General features: G+C 47.3%; 1 protein-coding gene across 1 annotated transcript; it reads right to left on the bottom strand.

The window, feature by feature from the left end:
• Positions 1–27,307, bottom strand: Pmp22 (peripheral myelin protein 22). The gene is made up of 5 exons (XM_027427155.2): positions 27,150–27,307; positions 25,581–25,697; positions 23,994–24,093; positions 7,785–7,925; positions 1–1,301 (listed from the first exon to the last, which is right to left on the bottom strand). Exons 2-5 carry the CDS (start codon positions 25,656–25,658, stop codon positions 1,138–1,140), a joined length of 483 nt encoding a protein of 160 aa, XP_027282956.1. The 5' UTR covers positions 25,659–25,697; positions 27,150–27,307; the 3' UTR covers positions 1–1,137.

Genomic DNA, 27,307 nt, shown 5'->3' with positions numbered 1-27,307 from the left:
TCAGTTACTCTGATGTTTATTTTAATGTATCTTAGTCCACACAGTTGGTATAAAATCAGAAAAAGCAAGCAAAAAAAGAAAGGTCTGGAGTCTTAGCATCAGAAGGGCACCGTATATACATCTACAGTTGGTGGCCAATACAAGTCATTGCCAGACAGTCCTTGGAGGCAACGGACACTCTAGACCCAGCAAGCCAGGGAACTCACAGTCCCAGGGGTCTAGACACTTGTCCCAATGCTCCGACCGGGAGAAACTGTGGGAGTGATGGAGGCTTTGAGATTTATTTATCGTAGTAATAACAATAGCCTAGCTAGGTACGAAAGCGGTTATGAACCGTTTATATCACACACAATTATTCAGGTCTCCATTCTACCTCATGTCATAAAACTGTTAATTGAGTTTCCAGTGAGTGGTTTAAATGATTAGTAATAACGAGGAATGGTAAATCTATAGCACCATTTCACAGACTCCTTGTCTCTGACTTCCTATTTAAATGTGTGGCCCTGGTACTCTGCCTGCAAGGACAAGTGTTCCAGAGCCACCAGCCATGTTTTTGCAGAGGGCTCTGGTCAGGGTGTTTTGTCTGTGAGTGCTTAGGGCTCCACACAGCAATTCGGGGAGTGGATATTCCTGCTAAATGCACCAGGTCACCCACAGTGTGAAGGCCTTTGGCCATTTGGGGTTTGTCCCCACACTTTGGTTATCCTATGAGGTTGAGTGGGAGGGAGGTATCTGATTTTAGATGAAAGGGGCCACACGGGAGTTTTCATGTCTGAGCAAAACAAAAGAAAAAACAAAAACAAAAACAAAAACAAAGATACTGAGCTTGGTTATGGTGTTAAGATGTAAAGTTCTTTAAGATTCAACACGAGGCTGACAGTCAACATAAAAAGCAAACAATCCTATGTACATATATGTAAAAAGTGTTATAAATAGGTTTTATAAACCATAGATAGTATATACATCTTCAATTGACAGCAATTCCCCATTCAACTGCGTTCTGTTTGGTTTGATTTGAGTTGGGGTTTGGGGCTAGCTCTTTTTGGTTTGTTCGGTTTGTTTTCTGGTTTCCTTCCTCCCTCCCCATGTACCCTATGAGCACTCAGAGCCTAGACGGATGGTGCTTCGTCAAGCACCTCATTCACGTTTCCGTAGGATCACGTAGATAATGCCACTGAGAAGGGCCAGGGGAAAGGCCACCCAGGCCAGGATGTAGGCGAAGCCATAGGAGTACTCAGTGTTGGCATGCCACTCGCTGTGCCTCACCGTGTAGATGGCTGCTGCACTCATCACGCAAAGACCTGGGAGGAGAAAGACAGAAGGTAACTGGAGGTTCACAGTGGGGCAGTGGCTCTCTGCCACCTGGATATCCACAGTGCTAGGCAGGGAGAATGTTCCTCACCTAGGTGGGCCTCCCAGCACAGACCTGGGAGGAGACAGCTGGAAAACACACGAGTGAAAGGAAAATGAACAGCTCTCCACTTCCAATCTTAGCCACCCATGCTAAGATCTCTTCTGAGGCTCCTCTACACGTTTTCACTGTCACTCTCTTCCAGGCCATTTGAGATGGACTCAGGCTGTAAGATAGGCCCGCCTAGCTCTTCCCAGAAGTGGCTGGGTGTGGATAGGCTTGTGTGACCCACTCTAGAGATTGGCGGTGTTATGTGTGACCAGAGACCAGTGGAAATGAAGTGATACTGCACCAATGGTGGTGTCATGAGATAACAACAAAGGCTTGACTCCTTGCTGACCACAGGGGACCAGGTTCCCCTAGTAATGCTATCCCATGAATGGAGTGAGCAGTACCTATTGGTGACACAGGGCAGACAAAGGCTTGCAGTGGAGAGGGGAAGGGAGACAAGGAGGAAATGAAGATGACAAGGAGGGTGAAAACCAAAGCTGCAGAGGACACAGATAAAGAACAGATAGCTCCATTCCATTTGGTGACCCCCAAGGCCAGGTCTGAAGCTCAAAACAGATGGAAGAATATCAGACACACAGGTGGGTCAGGCCACCCCAACTCTTTGGTGCAGCTACCATGCTCAAGCACCTATGCCCATGTGACAGTAGTGTCCCTCCACAGAGAGGGGTCAGTCCAATGACATCAGTACCCCAGCCTAGAGCTGGACAAAGCCAGGTCTGTTCCCTACTGAAAACAGAGCCTTTGACAAGCTATGAAAGACTATTATAAAGCAGCAGGCTGTGTGGGATTTATGCAGTTCCAGGGCTCCAGCCCCTGGGCCACCTACAGCTAACCTCACTGCTATTTGGGCTGCTGACATGCTGGATAGTTCAACTTTGTCTGACTAAAACAGAAGAAGTGGGTGATGTCACACAATCACTCTGACAGATTGTCCTTTGGCAACCCAGAGGAGAATATGCCCACTCAGCTTGCCCCCATTGGAAAAGTCTAACAATATTCTTGGAACTGCTGTAGGGTGGGACCTAGGACCTGCCACTACCTACAGAAAGTGCAGAGACAGTAAAGCTGGCCATGTCACGGGAAGCCATAGTTCTGCTGAAGGACAGCAGCAGTTTGGAGTCCTTAGACACACTTTCCCAGCCTTGATCCAGGGTCCTCATTTTTCTTGGCCTCTTGCTCCCTGGGCACCCCTTCTTGTTAAGAAATAGCAGGGACAGGGGTGTGAATCAGTGGGGTTGTGCTCACTTAGCGTGTGCAAGACCCATCTCCTGCTCCACAAATACAAAAAGAAAGGAAAATACAAGCTAGGCATTTGTGACACAGGCCTGTGAAGTCTCAGCACTTTGGGAGGCTGAGGCAGCAGGATTTTGAGTTCAAAGTCAGCCTAGGATACAATGTGGGACCCTGTCTCAGACCTAAGAAAACCAAGACAGGAAGTGGACAAAGAAGGAGAGACGGACAAAGGGGGACAGAAAAGGAAGGGGATGAAATGAAGTTGGGAAGGAAGGAAGAAGGTTGACATTGTCTTGAGCTTCCTGTGACCTATGTTACTGAGGGCAGGGCCATAACGAGGGAAGCACACCACAGAAGAGAGCAAGGTGAGACAGACAGCCACAGGAGGAAGAACACGGCTTCCTGGGACATCTCCTGGCCATGGGCATGAGTGATGCCTCGGTAGCCATGTGAATCCACTGTGTTTCCATTCCCTAGCATAGAGAAAACTTCAGTTTCCATCCCTGACCAAGAGTGACTCATTACCCAGCTGGTACCTATCGCTAAGTGATGCCCCTGTAAGAGTGCCAAGTCCATCCAAATTAAAGCCAACATAATGAGACTGAGCATTCAAGTCACAGCAGTTTGTACCTGCCTCATAATGGCTAGGTCTGCAGCACCCCTTTGCACATGCTCCCTGAAGCTCCCTGAAAGAGAAGGTCTCAGGCTCTTGAATGGCAATGGTAATCCTGGCCGAGCAATTCAAACCAGCCAGTACAGGGCCAGCTGAGAAACCCCTGGTAACTCCTCATCAGCTCCATTCCTCTGGGTTCTTTCAGTAAGTACAGAGTGCTTACTGTATGTTCATACTGTCCTGGATAGTGAAAGCACCAGGATAAAGGAGACAAGGCTCCAACCTTCAAGAGATGCCTGTGCAGAAGACAGACCCCCCTTTCAATATGAAATGATGTTGGAAGGACAGGAATGTCCCCTAGGCTCTGAGTGATTAGATAGGCTGAGCTCCACACAACAGAATATAAGCCTTGAGGGTGATGGCAGTCCAGCCGGGTCCCAGAGATATATAAGAAGGGGCCAGGAGAAGAGGAGCAGGATGGAAACTCCAAGAAGAGGAGCAGGGCCAAGCTAAGACTGAGAGAAAACACTGAAAATTACCAGCAGGAGGTGACAACAGCCTCACATGATAGGAGGCTGGACATCATCCAAGGCCTGAGTGGCAATGCAAGGGGACAGTGACAGATGTCTTGTATGCATCTCCAGTGTGGCAAGAATATGAGCAGGCTCAGGTTCTAGGAAACTTCCCTCATGCCAGATGGGATGGCACAGGTCAATAATCCCAGCACTGAGGAGGCTGACACAGAAGGATGCCAAGGGTCAGCCTGAGTCACATCATGTCTCAAAAATAAAAACAAGGGTAGGAGCATTTGCTCTTTCAGAGGACCTGGGTTCGATTCCCAGTACCCACATGATGGCTCATAATCATCTTTAACTCCAAGTCCAGAGGGGACTCAATGTCTTCCTCAGGCCTCTATGGTCATGACATTGTAAGTGGGGCACAGATACACATGCAGGTAAACCACCTCTATACATACAATAATAATAACAAAAAGTTTTAATGCAAAAACTAAAAAGGCAGAAGAGAGATCTCTCCAGAAGCTAAGCGGAAATGGGATTTACGGGTAAGTGGAGGGCATGAGGTGAGGGGGTGTAGGGGTAGGTTTGTGCACTGGCACAGTGGTGTCAATGAGTACAGAGAAAAGAACTGCCCCAACACCCACGAAGGAAGCCACACCACAGAAGTAGCAGGTCGTAGACTGCACATGGGAGGAAGAGGGGGGAGGATGAAACAGGGCCAACTGTTGTGCGTGCACCCAGGACCTGACATCTCAGCAGCTGAGAGAGGGGAGACAACTTAGCAGTACAAGTCACCAACAGTCCAGAAAGCAGTGGTGACAGCCAACCAATGAAAGACTCCAAAAGACCTGGGAGGCCTGTGCAGAGCATTTCCACTGCAGAGGCAGGGACAGGAGCCACAGTGAAGCTGGATAAAGAGTGGACTCAGAAAGCCCAGGCAGAATATTTGAAGGCACAGCGCTGACTCATCTCATTCCCATCGTCATGAAATAAAACAAATAGGAAAGATAAGACTCACGCTGGAGTCCACTGCTTCTGCTGCCTTTCTGTCCCCCTTAATCACAGTAACTGGGATCAGCCTGGAAGAAATGAAGATATTCTAAAGAGACAACTGAATCTCTCGATCTGCCTATCAGACTGTTGAAACAATGGACCCAAAGAAATGGGAATTTCCCTAGAAATTTCATGCTGAGAGAAGGAAAGGGCACCAGGAGGGGAAGAACTTGTCTCCCAGGAAAGAGATTTCACAGGGTTCTATCGACTTGTTAGAACAACTTACAAGATGAGTCTGAAACCCAGATAATGATGGGTGACTGGTGGGTGGGGCCACACCCTGACTGGGGCTGCTTAGGTGTGCACATCCATGGCCATTCTATTTGAACTCTGGATGTTACTTCAGGACCTGAAGATGGACTCCGGTGAAAGCAGCTCTTCATCTCTTTGTCCTTCTCCCCAGTGTGACCACATTGACTAAATCTCCTTTTTCTGACTTCCACTTTTAATGTAGTCCTTTTTAAATTGGCATCTTGAGGAAAGGTGGCTGGACTCAACTTGGGAGACAAGTTGTGGTCCCCAAGTTTGATAAGATACCTCCCTATGTGAGTCGAGCTGGAAACCAGTGAAGGTTGAAGGTTTTCCTTGTGCCTGGAGCTGGTTAGCTGCAGGACATTAAAACACACAGCTCTACTTCTAACTTGGTGTCTGTGTGGTTTTCTTCATGTTCTCCCACCTAGTACACCTGATCCAACACAGTAAATGCAAGCATAACAAATGTGTAGGAACAGTGGTACCCAGAAAACAGAAATGACTCCAAAATATGGAAACAGGACCAGGACATTCTCCTCTATGAAGTTAAGAAGGAAGCACAGCTCATGAGAAGGATTTGCTTCCCCATCTACCTCCTCCTGCTCACCTCCTCCCCGTCTTCCCTTCCCCAGCTGCTTTTTTATTTTCTGACTTCTTCCTTGCTGCTGAACTGTCAAGTCTCAAGAATGCACTAATTCTCACCTCCGACCACACTACCCTTCCTCCCCTCATCATCTCTCCAGAGCCTACCTTCTTCTAAAACACCACAACCTGGGGAAAGCTCACAAGCTTGACTGAGAACTGTCACTCTCCGTAAGAATCAGGAGGTCTCTGGGTGAAGCCCTGGTTATTGGCCTTCAATTTGAGCAGAAAGACCTGCCAGCATTTTCAAATGAACATTCCAGAGGTGGGAGATTCCTAGGAGACCTCCCATCAAATCGTCTTTACTAGAGTTGACAATCGGGCACAGAGCATTCTTAGGAAACGCTGGCCACTGGTTCCCTGCAGCATTTCTAACTCTGCATAGCTTCTTACTTAAATATGGGCCACTCAGCTGACGACTCATGACTGAAAAAGAGTCTTGTGAGAGATGAGCAGATAGATTTGAAGGGCCTAATGAGAAGCAAATCACATGCTTTCAAAGCCAGAGATATTTGAGGCAGCATTCTAGAATGTTCACATTGAGTTCAGAGGAGAAGCAAAAGTGTAAAGTAAGTAGCACAGTAGACAAGACTCTGAACAGTCAGGGAAGTCCTGACCATGTCTGTATGGATGGAAAGGCCTTAACCCAGAGGCCACTTGGGCCACCTGGGTCCTTATCTCTGAACTTGGCAGCTCTTCTCCTCAGCCTTTTGGCTGAGATCAAGTGTAGTAACTTAGTGAGCTTTCCCTGGGATGACATTGTAAAAAAAAAAAAAAGATTCTGAATGATCAAAGCAGCAATAATTAAGTGGAAACAATGCAGATCACAATGCTGCCACGTCCTAACTCAGCTCCACCCAGCCAGTTTTCAATTGAGTCATTCTGTAGTGGCTGCCCACAGCAGATGCTTCAAAGCTTATGAATCCCAAAAGGTGTAAGTTCAAATTTAGCAACCAGTAGAAGTCAGGTGCAGGGTTGGGTATGGTGGTTCATACCTTTTATCCTAGCACTCAGACTGGCAGATCTTCTAGAAAAGGTATCAACAGTCGGCCTCAGGCCATGTCTCTCCGTATAACTATCCACCAAGGATGTGTGGGTTATTTCTAATGGCCCAAGGCTGCTTCTGGGCATGGGTGTTGATACAGCCCCCATTGACATTCTCATAGCTGGCTAAACATGGGCACTACATCTTTGGCTATATAGAAGGCCAGGATAGGGGTTGTGTCATAGTACCTAGACATATTTGGAGTTTACTCTCTGCCTCTCACTTCTCTGCAGTACTCGCCAGTCTCAGTCAATTGACAAACACCAGGCAGAATGGTAGGCATCAATGAAGCAAGACACTGACCAGAAGCCAGAGACAACGCTGTAAGGTATTCACCCCTGTGACAGACCGACACCATACATGCAGACCACAGGGAGAGGGGACGTGTTACCACAGTCTCATAGTTGGAAACATTAGCATGGGATGCTGGTGAAGACAGTAGAGAACACAGCAGGAATCAAAGTCCAGGGAGTCTGTCGGTATGACTATCTCCACTTACAGGCACAAGATGCTTTCCTGAGAACACCCTTGCCAGCACTCTGAACTGGGCCATGTTCTAAACAGAGCCAAGACAGTTTCTTGGGTATCACATAAGCCAAAGGAAATAGTCCTCTAGGCTATCCTTGGCTCAGTGGGTAGCCTCAGCATTTACCTCTAATGATGTGCCCATATTATAGCTTCATGCCTGGTGATGGGTCTAGCATGTTTGGAGGCATTTCTTCTTGAGTCCCTAAGACTCTTATGCGTGTCTCATTCCATAGAGCAGTGGGATGCTCCCAAGTTCAAATATATATGCACATGAAGCACACACACACACACACACACACACACACACACACACACACACTGTGAGTTGTGCAAAGAGAAAAAGGCACACGGAGACAGAGAGGGGGAAAAAACTTCAGGATAAACATCCAATAGTCCATCTCACAAACATCCATCACTCTGGTGCCACGGACTTCAAAAGGCCCATATTCCATATGGCCGTCACCATCCACAACTTACCAGCAAGGATTTGGAAGAATCCAGTGATATAAAACCGGCCGCCTTTGGTGAGGGTGAAGAGCTGGCAGAAGAACAGGAACAGAGACAGGACACTGAAGATGACAGACAGGACCATGGTGGCCTGGACAGACTGCAGCCATTCTGGGGGAAGGAACACTTGGTTAGAAAAGCTGGGAATGGCCAGGGAGGGCCTACCCTGGGGCAGGTGAGACCAAGAGGGTCTTGTACCCGAGAGCACCGAACCTGGTGGGAACAGTTCACTTCTGCACTTTAAAACATCGTCAAGTCACCTTTTCTTGTTGAACCATAGACATTTCTGGAAAAGGCTGTAGGCAAAATATGTGTCACTAGGAGTTAAGTGCCATTTAAAATACACTGGACTGCCCTCCAATGTTTCTGCCAAATGCGCTGCTTAAGCTAGCAGGCAAATCACGACTTGTATAGTCTCAAGTTGTAATTTTTGGCTTTACAACAAAAAAGTAATGCACAGCCAGTAAAAATTGTAGTCCATACTTGGAATTTGGAGCTCTTCCTGGGCTGGCTGTGTGTAGCATAGTTCTCTCTCACAAGGGGGATGGCAGCAGTGAATGACAGTGAGAGGCACTCCCAGCCAGCTACCCAGCCACTGACATGAGCAAAAACAGTCCATACTGCAGTGTGCAGGCTGTTCAGCTGTTGGTTAGCTTGTGTGTGGAACACATCTTTGACTTACATTAATTTCAACTTACAGTGAGTGTACTAAACCATAATCCCATGGTAACCAAGGAGCGACTCAGTGTATATGTGTTAGAGGGTCTGAGCCATGTCTATTGCTTCCTAATAATATTCAAGGACCCCCCTCCCCATATGGGTTTCTGAAGGGTTTGTTGGATCCTCTCTACTATATTCCAAAAATAATAGTTCATGACCAATACTTAGTAGGTTAGCATCCCCCAAAGAGATCCTAGAAATGGCTGTGTGTGTGTGTGTGTGTGTGTGTGTGTGTGTGTGTGTGTGTGTGTGTGAGAAAGAGAGAGAGAGAGAGAGAGAGAGAGAGAGAGAGAGAGAGAGAGAGAGAGACTCTTACAGAAAGCAGGAATATAAAGTGCGAAAGATGATGAGCTTGGCATGTTCTATGCCAGTTCCATCATTTTCTTGGTCAACCTTGACCATGGCCCATGGCTTTAGCACAGAGCTGTCTGTGCTCAGTTAAATCACCAGATAGGAAGAATCATGGCTTCTATGTTCTCATTGTTGTCAAGCCCCTCCCACCAATACCACCATGCTTTCAGCAAATCTCTAAACACCCAACTGAAATTCAGGCAATGGAGGTTATCCCCATGTCCACATCTGCTGCAAGTTAGTCTGACTTTTTAAAAAATGAAGGAGGAAGCAAACTGAGCTCAATGTGACAGGGGCACATGTACAGTGTCTACCAGATGGGTTGTACCATGCCTACCCTACTCTCACCAAAGAAAAGAACTGACAGAGTTTTATCTTCTCAAGCAGTAACTAATTGATGTGCAATGGCTTAAAAGTGCACACATCACCTGGTGGTGGCAGCCATCTATAATTCTAACATGGGAAGAAGATCAAGGGCAGTTCAAGACCCGCCTGGGCTACACAGAAGGACCCTGCCACCCAAGGAAGCTTAGCACAACATCGAAAGCTATGGACTTTGGATTATTTATAGAAGTTGAGCACTCTCACCTAAAAACATGCACAAAAATATGCTCTGAAACATGGAAACTTAAAAGGCCAACATACTTCCCCAAGCAGAAAATGCTGTATCAGGAAATGCTGATTTGTGCACAAAATTATTACTATATAAAAGTATTTTCAAGCTACAGACATCATAGTATGTGAAATGAAGTCTACATTGAGTCTCACAGTCAATACCGCATATATGCAAACATTAAAGATTTTGAAAGCATAAATTTTAAATATTTCTGGTCCAGGGCATTTCAGATACGGGATATGGAACTTGTGGTGACTAACTGAATAAGATGACCCTGTTGTGAGTCCCGAGTAGCTCAGGAGAAACCTTTCAGATGCACAGCCAGGAACCACTTCCAATAAGGCTTTTGCAGACTCACACTGGCAGCATTATCAGATGGAAGACACTCATGTGAAACTAATCTAGTTTGTTTGTACTGAAAGAGATTTCCAGAGAGGTTTGATGAGCCCAAGTATCACATCCTTATCTGAGAGGCCCTGACTCCAGACATGCGCTGTTTCACCATAGCAATACATGCTGCTGCTTTCTCTGTTTTGTTTTTTTTTTTTCCTCAGTTGGAGAAAGAAAACAATGTCTGAGAGGTCAGGAGCAGCCCAAATTCACGTCACACAACCATCACTAACTCGTGTGCCATTGGTATGCATCTTTTCCTGGCAGTGTGGCTTTTCTGACGGATCATTCTGCAATAAAGCTGATGTTACCATAACACATGAAAACACTATCTAGCTCAGTGAGATGAAGCAGAGGCCACAAATCTAAGGTCCCAATCTGAGCCTAGAGCTGTGACTCAACTGTGGCTGGGACATGTCCTCCAAGGTGAGCTGTCCTATGGAGCAAGGCTGCAGCAGGTACTACACTGGGCCCCACTCTCCAGTTCTAAGATCTTTCACTAATACAGTGTGAATTACACATTGTGATAAAACTCTAAATCTTTATGTGTTAAATTTATACAAGTAGGGAAAGTACCCTGGCCATCATTTATTGACTTTTGAACCCCATTATATATCTAACCCAAAGTTAGTTCTCAAATCAGAACAGAATTGGGCATCAGGGAGATCTATTCAATGAGCATTTGTTGAGAATCTACACTGGCTGTGGGGATAAGAGGATGAAGAAGGGGTCTTCAAAAATAAGTACAATAGGGCTGGAGAGATGGCTCAGAGGTTAAGAGCACTGACTGCTCTTCCAGGGGTCCTGAGTTCAATTCCCAGCAACAACATGGTGGCTCACAACCATCTGTAATGAGATCTGGTGCCCTCTTCTGGCTTGCAGGCATACATGCAGACCGAACACTGTATACATAATAAATAAATAAATCTTTAAAAAAATAAGTACAATAGATGAAACACTTAGATCCATATAATAAGAACAACTCTATGCTTGGCCATAGTATGTGTGAAATGAGTTCAAATTACTCAAACAGCTCACTCAGTCAAATCATTCCAACTGATTACCTAAGAGATACACCCAACAAACAGCAATCTGAAGACAGTTTTTAAAAAGAGACCTATGTCTGCCTCTTCTGCCTTTACTAGAATGATACTAAAGACTTCCAGTGTATGTTTATTACCTCACATGCTACCTATTAGTAATATAATTCATAAAATATAAAATTCATAAAATATATCTATAATATATAATTAAAATATTTTCCGTGCAAAGTGTATAGAGTTTGAGCGAGTCAAATTGTATGTTCTAGTCAGTGAAAGAAAACGTCAGAGCAGGGCAGAAGGAAGACTCGCATGTCTAGACACGAATTTAGTAGACATTAAATGCCGTCTGCAAACCATAACGAAGGAAATGATAGGTGCTGTGTCGGCTGAAGTCAGGTCTCTAGCTCACAGATCTGCAAGACTAAGCTGCAGAGGGATCAAAGAGCCAAATGTTAAATTAAAAAGCCACGTAGATACGTGATTCACAAATGAAAACTGTGAAGCTGGTAAATGTATGAAGATGCTCAACCCCATTAGATAACCAGATGGTGTGTGGGGAACTCATGAAGAATGTGATACCAGTTTTTATCTACCCAACTGTCAAAAAAAAAAAAAAAAAAAAGAGTTTTCAAAGACAGTATCAGTTCTGGTGAGATGGCTCAGTGGGTAAAAGCCCTCGAAGAATCTATAGCAGAAGGAGGAACCAACTCCCAAAAGTCACCCTCTTACTTCCACACAGGCATCATGACATGTGAGCACAGGCACTAATAACAAACAGAATTTAAAGTCAATCACATCGCCTGGATCACCACGATACACTGTTCACAGGAATGATGGCAACACAGCCTTGCATACCTAGAGATCTGAAGGAATGTATTTAAAACTTTCAATGCTTAAGATATGTTAAAGAATAAAAAAATTAATTTAAAGAAGATATAATGACTCAATAACTTAATATCTGTTTCTGGAAGTAAGCTCTTGAACATATACTCAAAAGTATTCTTAAAATTTTCATCAGCAAATAACGACACTGAAAGTGAGCAAGCCAGACTCACGAGTTGTGGCCACATCAGCCTTCAGGGGACAATGCCTGTCTCGTATGCCTTTCCTAGAAAAACACTAGAGAGAAGGGGATTTAACTGTCAACTCCAGAGGCAAGAAAAACAAAAATGAAATAAACCCAAAATGAACTGAGTTAGTACAGATTCAGGAAATCAACCAGGATGTTCACAGTGGTGTCAGTTCTATCATAAGGAATAATGAATTAGCGTATCTCCCTATAATGTCTTGCCTATAGTGCCCTACAATAATCAACTAGGATATCTACCTACAATGGGCCTGCAGCACTTGAAAAATGATGAATTAGACAGCAGTGCCTTTATAAAACCTCAAGACAGTAAGGATTAAAATATGCACACAGCACAGGGCCACTATGTAACCATTCCAAAGGAGAGTACTTGCTGCAGTGCATCCCTACAGAGAGGAAGCAAAGATCTGTCAATCTGATGCCCAGGGGACCCCCAGGAACTTCAGTCATGAGGGGGAGTTTGGTCAAAACTCCTTTCACTGGATCTGTATCTTCTGATTTATTGCAGTAAAAAGAAAGTGTACTCTTCACCTATCTGAAGCTTTCACATCCACAACACTCAACCAAACAGGCCAAAGCTGCTTTGAAAAGCTTCTCTTCCCCACAGGGCCTGAACAATACAACGGCAACTATTTACACAGGCTTCACACTGTACTACTGTTAAGCTAACAGAGCATCCGGGAGAATGTACAAAGGTTACACACAAATATTAACTACCCTATTATGTGAGGAACTTGCATTTATGAGGATTTGGGCATTGGGCTGGGAACAAATCCACACTTCATAATGAAAGGCAACTTCTCATGAATTATGTGAACATTTAAACACGTTTAAAAATTACAAGGCAAAGAAATTACGGCAGTGTCAATAGTAAGGGTTGGGTTTCCAAAACTTAAAAGAACGGCAGGGTTCCCAGCATAGAGAAAAGAGACCCCTCTCTCCATCAAGGGCCATCCATCAGGTGCTAACTGAGGACAGCAGAGGATAAACAGAGAGCCAGGTCTTGGAGAAAGACTCCATGACAGGCCCAAGACTGGCTTATCCTGATGGCTGCTCAAGGGGAAGCCTGCAATGATGTCCTAAAGGGGTTGCTCAGCTACCCTAACATTTCTCTCCAGCCAGAATCATTCTCAGGCTTAGAGTTGAAGGGTGGCCAGGACAGAAGGGTGGATGCTTGAAGCCATGTGAAAACAGGCTCAAGCAATGATGAGCAAAGCCAGGCTCTCCCTAGCCGTCATGAGTGTGTGCTCTAGTTGGAAGAGCTCTGAAGTGGCTCTGCTGGCCACCCTATTAAACCTGACATTGAGTCTTGGAGAACTGAATCGCCCTTCTTTAGCCTGACTTACTGTCCCAGATCTTAGGGTTAGCAATGGTTCCGGTTGCAGTGAAAACCCTGTTAAAGGAGGGTGCAGAAGTTGGTTCATGTGACTTTGGGGTTCAATCTCATTGGAAGAGTGGAGGAAAGATAAAAGGAAGGAGAAAGGGAAGGAAGGAACAAGCAGCGGGAAAGAAGGAAGGAGCATTGGGGAAGAAAGTCAACCCCACTCACCCAGACGGTGCTAGCAGCAGAGAAACAACCTTTCATGTAGTAACTGGAAGCTCCATTCTAGGCACAAGTGTTGTACTGGGGACCACAGAGTTCACAGAAGTGATATGGCGGGCGCACCAACCACAATTCCAAGATACAAGCCTTCTGATACAACTTGGGCTTCCCTGTGTTTCTCTTCCCCAGCACGGCAGCACTGTGTCTGTCTATATAGCAAGCTCTCATACAGACTGTCTGTTGTCTACACATTAAGCTGACTTCAGTGAGCTGGTAGATTGAGCTTTGGGGGTCACCGGACCTCAGCAGTGTCTACTCAGCTGCCTCTTGTAGGACAAAATCAGGAAGCGTGTAAAACTGGGTGTGGCTGACTTATCCGATAAATCCTTACTCAGTAAATCAAGTAATGGCTTTACTTTGGCCTCTAAAGTTAGTTTGCCCACTTTTGCTAGAGCAAAGCAAGAGTCTAGTGATGACAGTAGCAAGAAACAAAATCAAGAGAGAGAGAGAGAGAGAGAGAGAGAGAGAGAGAGAGAGAGAGAGAGAGAGAGAGAATGGCGAACAAGCCCCACTAAATGCAAGCCTACAACAACTGAGTATATAATCCAAGGAGACCTCTTGTCATTCTGCAGAGCTCACTTAGTATGGAATACAAAGTGGATACCTGGGGGATGTCACTAGAATTTTCCTCAGTGCCAGGTCTAAGCCAATATCAACCCCTGGTGCTGAACCAGGATGCACAAGCCTGCATGCTCTCAGCAGGCCTGCTGCTCCAATGAGACTGCCGGGTTCCAGGGCTACAGACAACAGTCTGTTTGGGGTTGTGGCTGTAGACAGGCCCATCCCCCAGAACACACAGGGGATGGTAGAGCAGGCTCACTCAAACTTCCCTGTCAAGGTCAGATTCCTACCCAGAGCCAGCTGAGCAGAGAAGGAAATACATCTGCCCCCTCGGCTATATTCTTAGCCCAAGGCCTACAGTCAAGATGGTTAAGGGCTCAGAAAACACCACCAGTTCATCTGCCTCTGTCATTATCAGCACTGAGCCAGCCTCTGTCCCTGACCTTTGGCTCCCCCTGGGCAATTCGTGAATGGTTTTCTGATTCAAGAAAAAGAACACATGGGAGTCTAGACTGCAGCTGAGTAGATCGGTGACTTGCTTAGCATATTCTCAATGATATGGGTTTGATCTTCAGGGATACCAAAAAATTATAAATAGTAAGTAGTAGTTATGTTGAAAATGTAAGGTAGATAAGATGGAACACAAATTGAGGAGTTGGAAGAAAGCTACCAGAGGGGTAAATCACAAAGGCAGAAGTTAGTGCCTCCCATAGGCACAGAGCTGAACTATTTTCAAAGTCACATGACAACCCCTAGAGCAGGACCTCCCCGCCCCCAAATCTCCAACCCACCACCATCACACAAAATCACCATTTTCCCTTATTTCTCAGTATGAATGTCATTCCAGAAATAGCTGGATTTCCAAGCAGCCTCCACCCTGAACAATGTGGCTTCTGCTTACCCTTCGCCCACCAGTTCTGTGGCCCAGAGTCCAATGTAGGTCCTGTCCCAGGGCCTCCACCCCTTCCCCCAGCAGTTTAAGATAAGAATCAGGCTCAAGCTAGCTTTACCCATGACTCCTACAGCAAGCACATAGATAAGCAAGGCAGGGCCCTGGGGCACACAGAGACCATGAAGGCTCATCTCTGCTGAGGCCTTTTCAGCTGGTTATTAAGGAGGTGTTTTAGTGGGAGCAACCTGCAGCTGGACAAGGTGAACACTAAGTACCCAGGCAGAGGTGTGGGTGGAGGGTAGAAAGAACCCTCACCTCAAGGGATTCCAGTGACACAATAGTAGGTTGAGTGACACCAATACAAAAATATAGTGTTCAAAAAAATCTGGAAGTTGACACCATGGAAAGTTCTTCACCTGACCCAAAGTGATAGGTGCACTGAATATAAACACATCTACGAAAATAAGCTGTATATGAATACATTTCATGTATAGACTTGAGTCCCTCACCAGACACAGCTAATGCATATGCAAGTGTTACAACAACTAAAAACACCCCAAATCAAAGCTGCCTCCAGCTGCAGACCCTTTGGCTAAAATGCTCAATTCATGCAGACACCTAGAGAACTGCACTCCCAATTAAGAGGCTTGTGGAAGACACACAATCTAGTCTCTCAGTCTAGCTGTCCTGCTCTGCCACCAGTGCTCTTCCACGCACTAGGTCTTGGACTGGCACAGGGATTCCTATGCATTCCCTTGGGTCCCTGAGTTACTGAACAGGGGAAGCTGTGTGTGTGTGGGTTCCTTTGTACCTTGTTAGAAAGCTGCAGAAACAGGCAGATCTGCAGAAAATGTTTATTCTGAGACTCAATCCACAAGGTGATACCAAAAAGAGGGTGGGGCCTTCATAGGCCAGTGTATTGGCCTCCCTTTCCAGACACTCACAATGTGCAGTGAATTGTTACAGGTCACAAGAAATTATGCTCTTGTTTAAAAAATAAGAAAAGCTGATTAACTTCTGAAATGTAGTATTTTTAAAATCATTGACCACAGCAGCCTGCTTGAAAACACTTGAGTTTGGCCACAGGAGATAGAGAGGCAGATTCCATTACATAGCGTGAGCGACTTGAATGGAGAACGGACAGGGGGACAGGCGGGGCTACCTAGGAGATCTTTGGGGTTTACAGGATTTCTCCATACAAGAAAAACCAAAGTCCTCTACCTCCCCCACCAGATACAAAAAGGCTATCATGGAGATTAAGAGCTAGAAAGGACACAGCCCCACACTCACCAGGAACAGAATGCCACCCACCCTTTCCTATGCAAAAGCTCTTCTGTTCTTCCCAGGTCCCCCTGGATGTTCCATCCAATTCCCAAGAACAAGCTCCAGGGGCAGCCACCTCCTTGGGACCACCTGTATAACAATTTAACCCTGGATGTGCCAAGGTCCTGGGCTCTGTGCAGTGAGGACTCTGACTGTGTGCCCTACCTTAGCACACATGACTAGTAAGACCTCAGGCACCTGCCACTCTGCCCCATTTGCTAGAGGTAGACCAGTGTAAGAGGGCATGGATTCCTGGAGTCTCACTGACTTGATTTTCCACCACAATGCACTAGGTCAGCAATGTACTTGAAAATCAGTCAATGTCTTCCCTGGCACCTTTTGGATTTTGAATCCACAAAAGGTAGAGAAGGGGGAGATGATGTGGCATGGAGAGACGGCTTTGCTTCTTTTACCAGTCAGTCACCTGTGCCAAACCCATGGGTTCACTTCAGAGAGGCTCTCAATGTCACACTTGCTGCCTACCCAGACCATACAGTGGGACCCTGGAACAATCTCACTAGCTCCCGAGAAGCCACCGGTGAGCAAATCCGATTCTGGTTTCTATCCTCTGATGCCCTGTTTTCCTCCAACTCTACAAGCTCAGTCCAAGTCCCAAACTCATACCTACCTCCTGCTCCCACAAACCTAAACATCATTTCTAATCCTGTTTCCACAAACCCTACATCTAATGCAGCGGCAAAAGCTACCATCAGTGCCTCCTCTTCCACTCCTCCCAACCAGTCAAGCCTCTACCAATGTCCTTCAGTTCTAATGTGGGTTGAGTGCTGGACTCTAAAAAGAATGCCTGGCATAATGCTTGTATCATCTTTGTCATCAGAACTGTCACTGTTCATCATTCCTAGCCTGGACCATCACCACGGCTCCTCACTGGTCCTTTGCCTTTCCCGCACCCTTCACTGTGCACAAGGAGGCCTCCTATGACCTGCCCCTTCCTCCCCAGGGACAACAATCTACCCTTATTTCTACAACTTTCTGAACTCCACTTTCTACTCTCAGCATTGTTTATTGATTTTAACCCGGGTCCCCCAACTAACAGTGAGCTCCATAGGGCAGAGACTGGTCTCTCTTACACATGTGTGTGCCTGATTTCTGGAACAAAGTCTACATACATATGGTACAGGATGGCCTCTGCATGTGTGAAAAACAAATGGCTGCCGCTCACATATGCTGCTGCTTTTTTTTCAAGGAAAAGCTTTCTTGGAGGCTGGCTGTTGCATTTCACCAATAGGATAAAAGGCACAGTGGGCTTATTGCAGAGGTGTCTCTAGACTGATTGGAAAAGCAGTAGATAGTTGGAGGATCTTGCATGCCACAGAATGTATTTTCTGTCCCTAGGTCCACAATCCTCCTCTCAGGCCAGCATGCCCTCAAGTCAAGCCATGGTCAAGCTCTCCTTGCTCCTAAAACGCAAAAGATGCTTTCTGGGCTCCAGGGAAATCCTAAGGATCCAGGTGATATCATATCCTAGGATGCAGCACCAGAATAACCATAACTGGTTATTTTGAAACAAGGAATCACTGTTATCTATGCAGGTCTTACACTCATGGGCTCAGGTGATCCTCTTGCTTCAGCCAAACAGCTAAAGCTTTTAAACATCAAAGCCCGTGAATGTTCCTTATTAATGCCTAGATACTGACATCTGATAAGAAATTCAAGAGTTCAAGTGTCACATTCCATCCCCTAGATTCCTTTTCCTGCCAGAGAACCCAGAGATTCTGTAAAATCAAGATCTATTTCCGAAGTGGGATTATGGGTCGGTCTGGGGAGCCACAAAGATTTTAAGCTGTGAAACATGAGCCCATAAGTGCAGAGGGCCTTTGGGTTTCCTGAAGTCTGACCTGAAGCTGAGCCACAGCAAGGAAACAGTCTGGTGTCCTTGCCAAAATGACAGTGTCACCAAATGGAAGAGTGAGATAAAGTCTAGTATCATTGTGGAGACAGAGACAAAAGAGACCACCAAAAGTGTTTGGTGGGACCAATGCTGGCAAGATAGATGTTTTCCTGTTTCCAGCCCAAGCAATGACATCCACAACCTACTGACTGTCATGAGTTTGCTGCTGTCGTTTAGAATGGAAAAGAAGGACAAGGAAGTCTTATTGGCTTCTGGTCTGAGCCCCACCCACCCTCTGAGATGGAGAGGTCCTCTGAAGTTAAGAGGTCCAGTTTTACCAAAGGGCCTATAAGGCATCTCCAACCACTGGGAAGGCAAAGTATGCCTTGGGGGCATGGTTGTTCCCTTCATGTTCTGGGTTGAGTAGAAAGAATAGACACATTTTTGTTGTTGTTGTTGCCATGGCCCTCATCCTCCAACACAACAAAGCAATCTGTAAGTGGGGATGGGGTATGATTCAAGTCGCACAAAAGGCCAAGTTCTTCTGTGTCTGACCTCAGCTGGGTTCTCTGAAGCCAAAGAGGAAACTAAGACCAGGCTGAGCCCTTCTAGCCCTTAGGCACTCAGGTGGCCTGGGATCTGACCCTTCTGCTCCAGGCCAGGTCCACAGTGGTGAAATCTAGAGTTTGAGGTCACTTCTATGCATTAAAAAAAATGCACAAGGCACAGAGTCACTTAATGACAAAGCAGATGTGCTGCCTGGACATGGGGCAGTGGCTCCTCAGCTCCCTCGCAGGGGCTCAGGAGAGGGCTCAGCACCCACCAGAGCCTGGGTTTTACAGCCCTTACTTATTTGAAAGCCAAGGCCCCAGTCACCTCTGCCTCTCAATGATGCTATGATGTGGTGGACACCACCCTCTGGTCCTATCCACCATGCCTACAGTTTAAGACTCATCCCTCTAATATAAAATCCATTCTGTAACCAGTTTCTGATTAAAGTTTCTGATAAAGGTCTCCAGGAGGAAAATATGTAAGGCAGAAAAGGTTTTTAAAAAATTTTTTTAAGAATCATCAGTCAGACATTTGGTGTTCTTGTAAGATCCCAGCAGGTTCTGCCTGATAAACCCCTCTAGAAGAAAACAGCTCCCTGAGAGTCTAGAGCAGACAGGGTTTAGACAGGATGGGGAGGTGGAAGAGCTTCCAGAGGCACAGCTATTTGCCAGAGTCTGGAAGGATCTTTGGACACACCTCATTCTGGCCCCACTCTGCTCTCTTCCTCCGCCCCGTCCCCCCCATGGCCCTGTGCTCAGTGGTCCCCCTGCCTACAGCCTCTCCAAGATGTTCACACAGCTTACTCCATTGTCATTCTCAAGGGTCATTCTCCAACTCCCAAGAGCCCCCCACACTCAAGCACACACTGCAGCCCCTCATGCTCCCAATGCACCGTTCAGTTGCCTGCATGGCTCCCGATGCTAACCCACCTCACTCAAGATCCCTGCATGGCTGCCCAACATACCATGAGGCCTTATGCTCTCTTCTCTATGTCCCACCATAGGTGCAACAAACAGCTCTGGTGAAATACTAGGGAGGGAGAATAGTAAGGAAGAGAGGCAGGAAGTGGAGAGAAGGAAGGAGAATCCTGAAGTGGGGTGTTTACATCCGAGGGGCAATGGGAGTGCTGAAATTCTATGAAGAAAGGAAGAATGATGAGGAAAGAAAAGGCTCTTCCAATCAATTTGCCTTGGCCATGGCCAGGCTATCACTTGGAAATGAAGGCCAATGGGGCCTCAGGAAGCTTGGAAAACTAAGTGACGAAGCCACATTTTGTTAAAAAAAAAAAAAAAAAAAAAAACTGTATCCTGGATTCATCATCTTGGAAAACCTATCACAGAAAATCAAGAACAGATACATGCTATCTAGTCAGAAGCTGCCTCAGTGGCTCTGACAAGTGGGGGACTGTGACTATAGACATGAAAGGATGGGATGCCTTATGAAACTGGATTCTGAGAAGGAGGAGAAGTGAGCACAGGGCAGACTCCAGCTGTTGGGCAGGCTGGGTGGTGGAGCACTGTTCACTAAGACACTGGATGCTGGCAAAGAATGGTCAAGGAGGGAGGTAGAAAGCGACGCTGGAGGTGGTGACTTGGATGGGGCCTCTTAAGCAGCCTAGAACTCTGTGACAGGTGGCCGAACACACAAGTCTGGCATTTGGAAGAGAAGACGGAATTGGAAGGAAATGAAGATGAATGGGCATTGATAAAGGATTCCAAGATTTCACTACGCTTGAGGGAGAGGGGAATGAGAGAAGAAAGCATGGAAAGTGAGGGGACAGAGGGAGGAAGAGAGAGGAGAGAGAGAGAGAGAGAGAGAGAGAGAGAGAGAGAGAGAGAGAGAGTTTTGACACAATTCCACTCCATTTCTCTGCCTTCTTGTAAATGAGTAAGGTATGATTAGTAACTAAGCTCCAAGAAAAGGAAGGAACAAATAAAATGTGTGCTTCTAGGAACATTCCATTAAAAGGGGAGGAGCAATTCTTTCTTTCCTGCTTTGTTGAAGGCATGGATGGGATGGCTGGAGCCATCATGGAGGATGAGAACTAACTCCAGAAGATGACAAAGAACTGAGCTAGAAAGGACCTCATTCCCTAGAAATGTCATGAAACCCATGCATCTCCCAGGCTGCCATGCTCTGACTTCGTTAAAAAAGGGGGAAACAAACTCATTTGTGGAGCTAACATTTGAAGAGGTTCTGCCTGACAGAGTCAGTCCTAACACTAACCAGAACACCAGCCAACTGTTCTACCATGCCCCATCTTCTTGTAGTAGGTCACTGTCCAGACAGAGCATACCCCACTTGCCTGTATTTACTTAAATCCTGCCTGGCCTTTGGAAGAGGGATCATATTCTGCCTCCCACTGTAGACAGCCCTTCCACTTCCTCCTGAACTCTGGTACCCTCTGCCCCCCTCCTCGGGCATCTGGCCCAGTGTGTGTCACAGTGAGTGACTCATGCTCCCACACATATACCGCCACACCTCAGTGAAATTCAGCATCATCAGGGGGCAAGATCCCTGACTGTCAAAGCCAACAGCTTCCAAGCCTTGGGGTGGGCCCCACAGAGTGGATTCACCTCTGCCTACTTCGGGAATTAAGCAGGGGCCAGAAAGAAAGTCAATCAGGTTGGAAAAAACTCCGGGGTGGGAAGAGGTTGAGGGCCTGAGAAGGATACGTATAACTAGATCCAGTGCAAAGAAATAGCTTCGAGAAGAGACTTGATAAATCTTTGGGCTTGATAGTGTAGATACTAGGCTGCCTCAGAGAACACACTGGCAGTCCACATCCACACAGCAGTGGCTTCTATAACAACAAAGCAGCCCTCCTCCCACCGCGAGAGGAGAAGAGCATCTGTGTGTGTCCCTTCAGAGAAAGAGCAGGTTGGAGCTAAACAGTGGCATGTAGCCATGGTATTGCAGCTACTGGAGGAAGCTGAGGCACAGAGAATCCCTTGAACCCAAGAAATCAAGACCAACCTTGGCTACAGCAAAACCCCAAGGGAGGTAGGAAGCCTACCACGTCAACGAAAGTACATGTTCCATACATGTTCTTTACAAATCACTGCAAATAATGATTACTTCAAAGAGTATGCTTCCAACATTCTAAGAACAAACACAGTTCATTTAATTCAGAGAACAACTAAGCACTGTTTATTCATGAAAGTGGCCCGCTGCTTTAAAAGTAACTTTGTAACTTAACTCTATTACCGCACAACTCACGGTTGAACACTATGGAACAGGCAAAGCCTGCCCAGGGGACTGATCACTCAGAGATTAGTTTGTAACATGGTGACACACTGGAAGATGTCAGGGAGGTAATTACCTCCCAGAAAGTTTAAAAGGAAACTTCTAATTTAGAATAAACTCAGTGGAAGCAAGCTTGGCTTCTTTGGGGCCTTTCCTGAATGCCTCGAAAATCCATTATTATCAGAGTTATGACCTGGGGTTCCCAGAAAAGCCATCAAGCAGACTTGGAATCACACTTACAAACTAAGCAGAATCACTGTAGTCTAGCCTAGGAAGTTGAACTGGCCAGACATGGAGAAGCTGAGAGGCAAGTTTCCTCTTAAAAATCGCACTAGTGTCTCTTTAACGTGTGCTTCCGGCATCAAGGAACAGCTATTTACTCTGCAGGAGTTCGGCTGATTACCAGCTGTACCATTGTCTCTTGGAGGCAGTTTGTGCACAACTTAGCAATTCCTCTGCCTCCTCGTTTCAGCTGGAACTCAGGCAGTTTTAATATGCCTGCCAAAACTTCTCCCTTCCGGGCCTAAGAGTCTAGAATTCTGTGCCAACCCCACGTGGCCAAATGCCACTTGGGGACAGCGCCTGTGGACACCAGGCCCAAAGCCCCAGGAGAAGCTAGCTGACTTTTGCAAGCTGTCTTGCCATTTGTGACCACTAGGTGTCAGTGGTGAGCCAAAAGACGCACATCCTGAAAGTGCAGGGAACTTCTGCCAGACCCTAATGCTGAAATCTGATGCTGTGGCTTGGGGGGACCAAGAGCACTCCCATCACATTCTCAAGCACTCGTGAACAGTGTTCGTGTTGCCAACTTGGCTGCCAACTCACCATGCAACCTCTAGAATGTTTTCAATTTAGTGTGTCCCACACACCCAGATGAAGAACTACCCATTTCAAAAGGACTGGGGTCTTTGCCCTATCCCTAGCAGCAGAATGGTGAAATTTTAAAACAGCTTTTGCCTGTCCTCCCTATGACTATGTTACCAGTTCCCGTTTTTGCTAACTCTAAGGTCTTTCATTTGCTACATTCCAATGATACTCTTGCAGAGTCTAGAGGAAGAAAAACAATCAACCAAGGAACTGGATTGCACCGAGCTCAGAGTCACTTCACTACCTGCTTTGTGGGGCTGGATATTAACCTGTCCCTCTCACTGAGTGTGGCATCTTCAACTATATATGAGAGGGCAGTTTACAGTAAGATTGGAAGCTGTCCTTCACTGGCCTTTCAAAGTCAGAATTCCAGGCCTCCTGGGCCCAGGACCCATCCTTAGGAACATAAGACCAAGTCTTGGCAGAGATCTCATGACTACACATCCACCAGGACCTAGTCACCTCTACATAGGCTCCCTGGGTATTCCTAGTGTTCCCTTGATTTCAACCTCAGCCCAACACCCCATAGCCAAAGATGATGACAGCAGAAGAGAAATACAGTCTATGGAGAAGGGCCCATATGCTAAATGAACACTGAGGCACGAGACCTAGGAAGGCAGTCTGGTAATAAGGATGAGGACAAACCTGGCCAGGCCATCTTCAGGAAGTCTCAACTGCCTAGTGCTGCAGTGGGAAGATGCAGGACATTTCTGATAGAGATAGTTACCAAACCAAAAATGTCCACAGTATCACCTGTTGCCATGGGATCTATTTAAGTGAACTGGCATGTTACCTCCTCTGCTTACCTGTGTCCATATTTCTTTACCTCCAAAGAGCATTACACCAAGTGGCTAGGACAAGCTAAAGGCATGGCTCAGGCAGAGTCACGGTGATAACTGAAGACTCCCCCTTGAGACAACTGTCCCCTGCCTCACTTGTTGGTTTCGTGGCTCTGTGACACATTCCACCCCACCCAGGAGGGGCTTTCTAGACCAGAACCTCAAGAGTTGATTTTTCAGGTGCAAAAGAAGAGCCCTCTGGACCACTCTGAGCAGAGCAGAAAACTAGTCTCTCACCACTCGCTGACGATGAGTAGCAATGCTGGACGGCTCCAGAGAAGGACATGGTACAGTTCTGCCAGAGGTCAGTCGTGTGTCCATTGCCCGTGAGCCATTGCTGGAAACAATCAGACATCTCCGTTAGTGAAGTGGCGAAGGAAGGAAGGAAAGAAGGAAGGAGAGAACAGGGGAGGATGGTGGAGCAGCCATCACCTGGAGGCCTGCCCCGCCCCCCTACCCAGGGAGATCAGCATAGGCCACTCCCTAGTCCCATCACCCAGAGGCCTGTCCCGAAGACCTCCTGCCCTCAGCACAAGTCACTCCCTGGTAATGTGAACAATTGTGATCCAGGAGAGGTGACCATCTGATATAGATAGCACCGTTTTGTGTGTGAAAAGCACTTTGGAAATAGAATGCTCTCTCTCTCTCTCTCTCTCTCTCTCTCTCTCTCTCTCACACACACACACACACACACACACACACACACACATGCATACACATGCTGCTACAGGAAGAGGTGTGTGGCATAGCAGGAACCAGGGACAACTGCACTCAGTCTCTACCCCCTCCACATGTACACCTTCTGGGTGTCATTCCTAGTCATGACCTCTCTAAGCCTACTTCTTTACATACATATTTCTTGGGCGAGTGTGGAGGGGCCAGGGTCTTATGTAGCCCAGGATGTCATCAACTCTCTATGAAGTCAAGGACAACCTTGAACATCCAGCCCTTCTACCTCTACCTCAGAAAGGGCTGAAATTGCAGACATGCAGTACTATACACAGGTCGATGCCATTCTAGGATCTGAACCCAGGCTTTATGCTTGCTATCCAAGCACTGAGCCAACTGAGCTTATCATTTCTACTGCTGTAAAGATCACCAACAACCATAGTCATGATTAAGATCTTGTAAATAATAAAGCAATTTACAAATCCCAAACTTATTCTCAGAAACCACATATCCACCTTGCCTTACATTAAGACATGGAAGCCAGAAGCATACATCTTCACTGGCAAGAAAGTAAACTTAAAATGAATTAATCCAATATGTTTGAAAGTTTCATAACCTGTTACTTCCCTGCCCAGCTCGTGTCAGTGGAGGGCAGTCCCCTAAGGTCCTGCTGCAATACTGGCTAGAGGCTCGCAATTTTTTCCAGGTAAGTCTATTTTAAGTTGATACTCCAAGTCTTACCGAGTTTTTTAAATGAAACAACTTTTCTGAGCTATGATGGGGATGAGGAGCTTTATAAATTGCCCACTTAGTTAAAAGAGGCTACGTCAAGGAAAAGAAATCAGTCCACTCTCATCAACTGGCAGCCAAGAACCGTGGATCTGCCCTGCAGTCAGTCCTTTGGCTGAGAAGCCTGAGCAGCTGAAGTTCTTCCAGTCCTTGCTCACTTTCTACCCCTGACTCTGGCCCGACTTTCTCAAAGGACTGAAAAGAAGCGAGTGGCCAGAAAGTGCAAAACCAAATGTCCCTGGGCCTCTAAGATGTTCAGCTGTCTGCAAATATCATCCCCGTTTGGCACATGGAGAAAGCTCCTTGGAACCCAGAATAGGGATAGCTGCCGCCCCGCAGGGAGCCTCCCCTGCCCGCCGCACTCACACTGACGATGGTGGAGACGAACAGCAACACTAGCACTGCGACGTGGAGGAACAGGATCCCCAACAACAGTAGGAGCATGGTGGCTGGGAGTTGGGCTCGGGATCGGTGGAGCGGTGCCTGTACGGAGAGGGAGGGGTGTGTGAGGCCGCTGGCCCTGGCCGGGGGGCCCAGCTGGCCGGGAGGGGGCGGCAGCCGCCATCCCTATCCCCGCCCAGCGCCAGCCCGCCCGCCCGCGATCTAACATCTTTTGCCTTTGGAACAAAACAAGCAAGTGGTACGCACGTCTCGATCACCCCGGGAGGCGCGCGGAGGAGAGGAGTTTCCAGAAGGATGAGCCGAGGACACAGCAAGCCTCCGCCCAGTCCGGGCGCCTCTCGGGGCTCGTGGGACTCGGGAGGCCACAGAGGCCACATCCCTACCCGAGTCACAGGGCGGATTCCCCCGGGGGCGGGAGGCTCAGCGGTTGGCGCCAGGATTGCAGTCAGTGGCCTGGGGTCGCCCAACGCCCGAGGCTGGTTTCCCAGACCCCACTGTGCCTCGCATTCCGTTACTTGCCTCCAACTTTCCACCGGGTTTTGCCAGCGGAGAGGAGCCGCCCCGCCCCGGGCTCGGCCTAGACGCTGGCAGCTCCGGGATCGGGAGAGCAGGCGGGCTGGAGGTCTGCCCGGCTCCCGAGCTTCCCGCGCGCCAGGCTCCGCGCCTTCCCTGCGCCCCAGGGAGTTAAGGGCCTTCAGATCCACTAGCTCTAGGACCTGTCCTCGCCCTGATGGCTCCACGGACAGCCAGGCCGAGCCTACCACACTCAGGGCCCCCACGCGTACCCCGTCCAGTTTTTCATCCCCAGTGGATGCGCCAGGAGTCTTATCACGGGGGTGCCGCTGACTGACGGAAGGAGACTATGTAAAGGGGCTGGTTGAATCTGAGAATTCCCCTAGGTCAGGGCTAGCAAGGTCTGCGGTCTGGAGATCCTATCCCCCCACTTCACAGACTTTAGGAAGCCAAAGTTTGGGTGATCTGAAAGCGAATCTGTGAAAGACCTGGCTGCAGCTGGGCGGACCAGTTAAGGACAGAACCTTGGGCCAAGGAGACTTCAAAATAGTTTTGACAAGTATTCTATCCCATATACCTCCATTCTCCTCCCAAGGAACACATCAAGAACAAAACCCCAGGGATGCACAGAAGATATAAATAGGATTTTCCCATGCTTTCCAGAAAGTTAAAATGACATCGGATGGCTTCCAGTAGCAGGGAACAAGAGCAGATAAGACCTGTGGTTAGGACCTCAAGGTCCAGAGGTCTGGGATACCATCCTAGGTATTTTAACAGTGCATCATCCTCTGGAAAGAATTGCATGGCTGCCCCCAGCCACCCTTTATCCAGACACCGCCACTACCCTGATGTCTGAACGTGTCCCTCTAGTAGGCTAGGAAAGAAGCAGGCAAAAGGGTCCCAGCGCCACTGCCACAAGGAGGCCCTGTGGAGGGCTGGAGCCAGGTCACCACTCTAGGCGCACCATCTCCAGGTGATGCCCAGGTTTATCCCCCTCCTTCACTTCCCCTACCAACTTACTTGCAGTTCAAAGGGACAGCTGTCTCAGAGCAGAGTGGCCTCAGGCACAAACTCCAGCGCGATCTCTGGGTTGCTGGCGTCCCCAAAAGACAGCTGTGCTGCGGGGTTGCGCGCGCAAAGTAAGGGGGCAGTGGGAGGCTCCCGACGTTCCCCTTTAA

This window comes from Cricetulus griseus, chromosome 7 (assembly GCF_003668045.3).
Source record: "Cricetulus griseus strain 17A/GY chromosome 7, alternate assembly CriGri-PICRH-1.0, whole genome shotgun sequence".
Taxonomy (NCBI): Eukaryota; Metazoa; Chordata; class Mammalia; order Rodentia; family Cricetidae; genus Cricetulus; species Cricetulus griseus.
The sequence above is the reverse complement of the archived record's forward strand: the minus strand, read 5'-3'. Positions and strand labels throughout refer to the sequence as shown.